The 8,195-nt window shown below is 40.7% G+C and overlaps 1 protein-coding gene across 1 annotated transcript in view; it reads right to left on the bottom strand.

The window, feature by feature from the left end:
- Positions 1–406: 406 nt before the first annotated feature.
- The window catches only part of LOC140845381 (uncharacterized), a 75,701-nt gene continuing 67,912 nt past the window's right edge, over positions 407–8,195 (bottom strand). Inside the window, exons 2-4 of the mRNA XM_073219460.1 lie at positions 7,537–8,004; positions 6,722–6,960; positions 407–478 (exon numbers count right to left, since the gene is read on the bottom strand). Coding sequence (XP_073075561.1) covers positions 407–478; positions 6,722–6,960; positions 7,537–8,004 — 779 coding nt within the window. The remainder of the gene's footprint in view (positions 479–6,721; positions 6,961–7,536; positions 8,005–8,195) is intronic.

Raw genomic sequence — 8,195 nt, 5'->3', positions numbered from 1 at the left:
ATTTAACCAAGGATATGAAAGATCTATACACTGAAGACTATAAATAGTCATGCAACAAACTGAAGAAGATGAAACTAAATGGAAGTTATCTTGTATTCATAGATTGAAAGAATTAATATTCACCTGGCTACATCACCCAAAGCAATCTACAGATTCAATTCAACATACAAACCATAAATTTTTCAATAAATTGCACTGGGAAAACTGGATGCCCACAGGTGAAAGATGAAATTAGACCCCTTAGCTTATTCCCTACACAAAAAAATCAACTGAAAATCAATTAAAGGTTTCAGCATAAGAACTGAAACTGTAAAACTCCTAGAAGAAAATACAGGGGACAGCTTCTTGATAGTTTTCTTCGCCATGAATTTTTGGATCTGGCACCAATATCATAGGCAACAACAGCTCAAGTAGACAGTGGGGCTGCAGGTGAACTGAGGCTTCTGCCCAGAAGGAGGGAGCGCAATGGAAGGTCGACCTGCACAAGAGAGAACATTTGCAGGCCACATATCCAGTAAGGACTGATATCGAAACACGTATAAGGAACTCATATAACTCAATGGTGAAAAAATGACCTAATTGAAAAATGGGCAAAAGACCTGAATAGACGTTTCTCCAAACAAAATATACAAATTGCCACAGCTATATGAAAACAGCATTCAACATCATTGATCATCAGGAGAGAAATATAAGTCAAACCACAGTGAGGCATCATCTCATATGGTATCACCTCATACCTGTTAGGATGTTTATTACCCAAAAGCCCAGTGATAACAAGTGTTGGTGAGATGTATAGAAAAGGGATCCCTTGTACACCATTGGTCAGAATGTAGATTGGTGCAGCCACTATAGAAAGCAGTATGGAGGTTCCACAAAAATTAAAAATAGAACTAACATAAGATCTAGAAATCTTACTTCTGAGTATATATTTAAAGGATTCTGGATCTTAAAGAGATATCTGCACTCCCATGTTCACTGCAGCATTATTCCCAATAGCCCAGAGGTGGAAGTAGCTTAAATGTCCATCAGCAGATGAACGGATAAAGAAAACTGTATCTATATATGTAATGGCATGTTATTCAGCTGTAAAAAAGGAAACCCTGCTATTTCCATCAACTGGAGGACATTATGCTATGTGAAATAAGCCAGATAGAGAAAGATAAATGCTGTTTGATCTTATTTATAAATGGAATTTTAAAAAGTCAGACTGACAGCAACAGATACTAGAATGGTGGTCAGCAGGGCCTTAGAGGTGGGAAATGAGGACAAGGTCAAAAGGTACAGATTTTCAATGAGAATATGTTCTGGAGATTCAATGCATAGCATAGTGACTATAGTTAATAGCGATGTACTATATACTTGAGATGTTCTGAGAGTAATCTCAGGTGTTCTCATCACACACATGAAAATTTAACTGTGATCAATATCTTAATTAATTTGACTGGGATAATCATTTCACAATGTATACATTTATCAAAATATCACAGTGTACCTTAAATATATACAATTTTCATTGTCATTCATATCTCAAAGTTAGAAAAAAAATTTAGAAGTGAAATAAATGAGTTTGAGTCATTGTTTTAATTGATGTGATTTCTTCAGTTTTGTATTTTTAACATCTTTTTAAATCAGGATTTATACTTCAGTTACAATTATATATGTGTACATGATCTATATATAAACATATGTAAATAGATTAGAAAAATGACTAACATAATAAGTTCAATAAACGTTAGCTTGTGTTTAAAAAAATAAGAAAATATATTAACAAATACAATTTATGAAAGAGGCTCTTTCAATGTGAGTTAAAAGTTTAAATGAAAATGAAGACATATAAATCAGGAAATTGACTGAAAATGATGTTCTTATGTACATTTATTGTCTATCAACACAAATAAGACTATTTCAATATACACAGTACAGGATAAGTTTAAAAGCTCAGCATGGGACACTGGATGTGGTTCAAGGATACCAGATGTGGGAAGTATCTGCCAAATTTAGGTGAAAAAAGTATAACTATCAGGATGATTTGTGAATATATCTCTGAAACTACTGAGAACTTGAGATTGTGTCTACATATTTCTTATGGAGTTTGTGCAAATAACTGCCTTTATTTACTATTTAGTAAATACTGGTAGTTTACATTATTTTAGAAATACCAGTTGCTTTAATGCATAATTTATTTTTATTTTATGTAGGCTGTTTTGTGTTCAGTAGTTTTAATTGATATGAACATCGTGACAACAAAAATTGTCAAATTAATACATTGTTTGTGTGTTTGTATAAGATTCAGTTAAATTCAGCAAGCAGAATAATATAAATCTCAACCAATATGGAAAAGTGTTTTTTTAACTTAGTAATCCATACCATAAGAAGTAATTCGATTAACCATTCTACTATGAATAAAGCTCTTTTTAAGAAAGATGTGTGAGCCCAGAGTTGAGATTATTTTCTTCATGTTTCATCACGTTTACAAAGAAGGAGAAGAGGGAGAAACCAGAAAGGAGGAGGAGGAGCAGTGTCATAAAGGTCTTCAATTCTCAACAACTACTCAACAAATCTTAGATATATTATACATATACAGATAGGTAGTAGGCAGGTAAGTAGATTAAATGTTTATACTTTCTGACTTATTTCATTAGTCATCACGTATCTGTCCCAGAAGACTACCACTGAAAGACATCTTTTTCATTAACAGAATAATGGTAATGATATTTGCTAGTTAAAGAAACTATTGAAGACACAGGTATTTTAAGACCATTTCCCAAACAGTGCTTGGCAACAAAAGGCTAAGTCTCTAAAGCAGCTTTAAAATTTACCAATGAATGGTAATTTTAAATGTTTCTTTTGAAACATTATACAAGCTTATTTTCTAAAATGATATATTATAAAATTTCTTCTAAAAAGATTACAATTTTAAAGAAATCTGTGGAAACAATGAAACAAAGAAAAAATAAAGCAGATGAATATTTCATTGAAATACGGCATACATTTCATTGAAAAAATATAGTCTATATCTAATAATCTTTGTATTAATTTGCTAGGGTTGCCAGAACAAAACACCACATAATGGGTGGCTTAAGCAGAAATTTATTTTCATACAGTTCTGGAAGCTGGAAATCCAAGATCAAGGTATTGACAGATTTGGTTTCTCTTGAGTCATCTCTCATTGTCTTGCAAATGAATGGCTTACTGTTTGAACTCCTGTGGTCTTTTCTCTCTGTGTCTCTGTGTTTATAAATTTTCTCTTCTTTTAAGAAGTCAGATTGGATTAGGGGCAATACAAATGGCTTCATTTTAATTTAATCATATCTTTAAAAGATTTATCTTCAAGTATAGTCACATTCTGAGCTACAGGATTTTAGGCCTTCCACATATTAATTTTGGTGTGAAGCAATTCAACATATAAAAACCCTCTAGCCAAAAGTGAGAAAGCATGGGTATTTTTAAAGTAACTTGAAAGTTTTGCTTACAATACTTTTAATGATTGAGATGATTTTATCTGAAGTTAGCATCATAATTCAACTAGTTAACTATCATCAAGCACACTGAGGTGGAAGTGTTCTAATGACAATTTGATAGTAGTATTTGTACCAGCAACAATAGTAAGAGCGCTACCTGTACTGGTAACAGTAACAGTGCTACTACTACTGGTAGTAATGTTGGATTCCCCTGAGGAAGGCGCCGCCCCAAATCACTCACCAAAGACGTTTCTTGATGCAACAAGCAAGAGGAATTTATTCGGAAGCCAACTAGTTGGGGTCCAAGTCAGCCTGTCGCAGCAGGTCTCAACGAGGACCCCGAGCACACTAAGGCAGAAGGTTTTATAGTATTTTCAAAAGGGGTAAAATTTTCCATAATCACAATACAGAGTTTTTTCTATAGGCTCATAAATCTTTTGCTGGCGCCACATCCTGGGGTCTGATTAGATGAGATCACCTACGGAATGTCTAGGGTGGTTCTAGTAAGATAAGCTAGGCATATATGATTAACTGATTTACGGTTAGCTAACTAAAGGTCACTACAATTGACACAGAAAGGTCACTACAATTGACACAGGCTAACTAACTTGTTTTTCAAGATTCTAATGATTTTGCTTCTTCTGGGTTAGGGGGTGGTATTTAGGCCTTAAGATGGCTGTACTTATGCTAACTTTTGATTCTTCAGATCCTACATTTCCCCATTTCTCTTTTTGGGGCATTCCAATCATGGAATGTTTGTATCTTCTTATGAGTTGAGTGAGTGGTATTGTTGCTTCAACATTAGTACATGAACGGCACTCACTCTTTCTCTAACAAAAGTTATTAACCGGTTTAACATGCAGGGTCCTAAAGTTAGAAGCAACACAAGGATGAGTAGGGGCCCAGCCAGAGTGGATATCAGGGTTGTAAACCACGGGGACCTGGTGAACCAAGATTCAAACAGTCCTTGGCCTGCTTCTCGCTCTCTCTTCCTCTGATCTAGCCTCTCTCTAAGTTTTGACATTGAATCTCTTACTATCCCGGAATGATCTGCATAAAAGCAGCATTCTTCTCTTAAAGCTGCACACAGTCCTCCTTCTTTTAGGAACAGTAGATCCAGCCCTCGTCTATTCTGTAAGACTACCTCAGAGAGGGAAGTTAGAGATTCTTCAAGTTTTGTAATGGATTGCTCTATTGTTTTTAGGTCTTCATCAATAGCAGTCCTTAGTCCTTCATAATGCTGGTTCCCTTGAACAATAGCGGCTGCCCCCGTTCCCACTCCGGCTGCAACTCCTATCCCTAACAACACGGCTAAGGTCAGCGAGACCGGCTCTCTTTTATATCTATGCCTAGGTTCAAATTCAGTTACGAATGAGAGATCATCATGATACATTAACCTGGGTACTAGCTGAACCATAATACAGAAATCGCGAGAGGAATTGAAGGCAGAAGTAGAGACACATGGGGTCACTCCAGTATTACAAGCCCACCATCCCTCGGGGGGAGGGACTAGATACTCATTTTTACCTGAGGGGGTTATAGCTACGGTTTCATTACACAAGGCTTTATGGGTGGGGGGGACTGTACCTAAACATTTTCCTTTTCCAGTTACTTCAGTTAGAGTTAGTTTCCGGTGGCTTCCCCAGCTACAGATCTCGTGACGGGTTGTTTTATTAAAATTGCCTAACAATCCTAATCCTTCATAATAAGGCGGCCCAGAAGAGAAACACAACCAACAGGATTCAGTAGTTTTAGGATTGGTGGTGTTTAAGGCCTGAAAAGCTCCTTCAAGGAGGTTAAGGAGGCGTCGTCCTGTGCTAGGGAAAGGGGCAACTTGACCAGGAGTGGAAACAGAGGGAGCGGCGGTAGAGTCTACAGGGGGGGCTGGGGTCTGCTCGGGGGCCGGGGCTGGGAGACGCGGCCGGTCCTGCAGGACAGTGTTGGGTCCCACTGGGATAGCCGGGAGAGTTTCTACTTTTAGCCTGAGCATAAATAAGACTCCATTGTCATACCCACTCTGGTACAGTCTTAGTCCCCAAGTAAGCCCCTTTTCCCAGTTTGCTGCCCTTTTTCCTGCATCTGTGAAGGAGATATCAATGAGATTGCAGGTGGGATGAGTCTTGCACTGGGCATGAGTGGCACCTCGTTGGATTTTTATAAGGCCTGGAGGGGGTCTCCCTGCGCTTCCTGTCAGCCAATGGCATGTCCCTGTCTGTTCACAACCCCAATTCTTACAGAAAAAATCTGTCTGCCCTCCACATTGTGAGACCTCGGCATCAGTTGAGGGGGCCGGGCATACATAAAAGCAGGCACTTTGAATTTCTTTCATAGTCCCAGAGCCCCAATGCACTATATAATCCCAAGTGCTACATCCGGGTACTCCAACTGTGTCCTCATACCTAGGGTCTTGCTTGAAAAGAGTGCATACGTCTACAGTGAGGGTAGGCCACCAGGTTCCCTTAGGGTGTTGTCCTGTTATCTGGACTACTATTTGGCGGGAAGCTGGGGTAATGATTTGCCATGTCAGTAACCTGGGCTCATGAGGGTTAGGGTTCTGGTGGGTTGGAGGTAGCAGAAACATCAGAATTACTAACAGCATAATTCTTTTTACACAAGCGAAGCTTAAGGGGGTTATCAGTCCGAGTTACTCGCCAGTCTGGGTCCGGGGGTGCCTTCTTTAGATGTGAAGCGTGTATCCAGGAAGAGACGCCGTCCACTTTTACAGCTGTGGGAGTAGTCAGGAGGACGACGAAAGGCCCCTTCCACCGTGGCTCGAGGTTTCCTGTTCGGTGCCTTCTTACATAGACAGGGTCTCCCACCTGGAACTGGTGAGGCACTGAGAGTTCCTCTGGCCGATAGGCTTCCTTGATGGAGGCCCACACCTCTTTCTGCACAGCTTCCAAGGCTCGTAACCTTTCAAGCAAAAACTTATTAGTTGCACACTCAGGGAATACATGAAGATGTGCTGACTGAAGCGGAGCTGGGGCCCCAAACATTATTTCAAAAGGCGTTCGTCCAAAGCGGCCGGGAGTGTTCCTGACTCTAAATAGGGCGAAGGGAAGGAGGACTAACCAATCACATAAGCCAGTCTCTATGGACAATTTAGTCAAGGTCTCTTTTAGAGTTCTGTTCATCCTTTCTACCTGTCCTGAGCTCTGGGGCCTGTATGCACAATGCAATTTCCAGTCCGTCCCCAGGATCTTGGCCAATCCCTGACTTACCTGGGCAACAAAAGCAGGGCCGTTGTCGGAGCCGATTACCTTTGGGATTCCAAACCTGGGAAATATTTCTTCAAGGATCTTTTTAGACACCGTCTGAGCTGTCTCAGTTTTGGTGGGGAACGCCTCTGTCCATCCTGAAAATGTGTCTAGAAAAACTAGAAGGTACTTATATCTATACTTGGCAGGCTTAATTTCAGTGAAGTCAACTTCCCAATAAGCTCCTGGGCGATCTCCTCGAAGTCTTTTCCCGGATATTGCTTGATTTTTGCTCACGTTTACTAATTGACAGGGAACACAATTTTTTACAATCTCGTCAGCTAATTTTCCTAATTTAATAACATGATAAGGGGAGTCTCGAACTAAGGTCTTTAGGTTTTTTGCTCCCAAATGTGTCAGTTGATGTAATTGCCTTAAGTATTCTGCTGCCTCTCTCTGGGGCAGGACAACTTTCCCTTTTTCAGACTTGTATATCTCTTGGGGCAAAGAATTTTTGAACCCTAATTTGTCTATACAAATGAGATCTTCAGGTGTGTACTGGAAGCTCTTGATGTGAGTGGCTTCCGGACACACTTGGAGGGGCAAAATGTTCATTCCCTGAGCCGCCTGCTTTGCGGCTTGGTCTGCTCTCCGGTTTCCTCGAGCTATTGGAGAGTCATCTTTCTGGTGTCCAGGGCAATGTATTATTGCTACTTCTTTAGGCCTATGGATGGCTTCTAGCAAATCTAAAATTTCTTGTTTGTTTTTAACATCTTTCCCGGCAGAAGTTAGCAGCCCTCTCTGTCTATAAATAGCCCCGTGTATATGAGCAGTGGCAAAGGCGTATCTGCTGTCAGTGTAGACGTTAAGTCTCTTACCTTCTGCCATCCTTAGGGCCTGAGTCAGAGCGATGAGTTCTGCTCGCTGTGCAGAGGTGCCCGTTGGGAGTCCACTGGCCCATACAACTCGGTCATCATCTACTACTGCAGCTCCAGCCATTCTTTTACTATCCATGATGTAACTGCTCCCGTCCGTGTACCAAGTCAGGAGTCCTGTTCCCCTTAAGGGCTGGTCTTGCAAGTCCTGGCGGGTTCCTGTCTCTTCAGCCAGGATTTCCTGGCAGGTATGAAGCACTTCTTTCCCCAACTCGGGGAGCAGAGTGGCCGGGTTTAGGATGGCAGGGGGGGCAAACTCTACTCGATCACGATTCAGGAGTAAGGTTTGGTAGTGAGTCATTCTGGCATTCGACATCCATCTCTCGGGTGGCTGCCGAATCACACTCTCCAATGCATGTGGAGCAACCACAGTAAGTTTCTGTCCCAGTGTCAGTTTGTCAGAATCTTTAACTAGGAGGGCCACAGCTGCCACTACTCTCAAACAGGCAGGCCATCCACTACTTACTGGGTCTAATTTTTTTGACAAATAGGCGACAGGTCTCTTCCAAGGTCCCCATTGTTGGGTCAACACTCCCCGAGCTACTCCACTCCGTTCATCCACAAAAAGGACGAACGGCTTAGATACGTCTGGGAGGGCCAGA

This window comes from Manis javanica, chromosome 13 (genome assembly GCF_040802235.1).
Source record: "Manis javanica isolate MJ-LG chromosome 13, MJ_LKY, whole genome shotgun sequence".
NCBI classification, from domain to species: Eukaryota; Metazoa; Chordata; class Mammalia; order Pholidota; family Manidae; genus Manis; species Manis javanica.
Note: the sequence above shows the minus strand (reverse complement) of the source record. Positions and strands in the feature narration are given on the sequence as shown.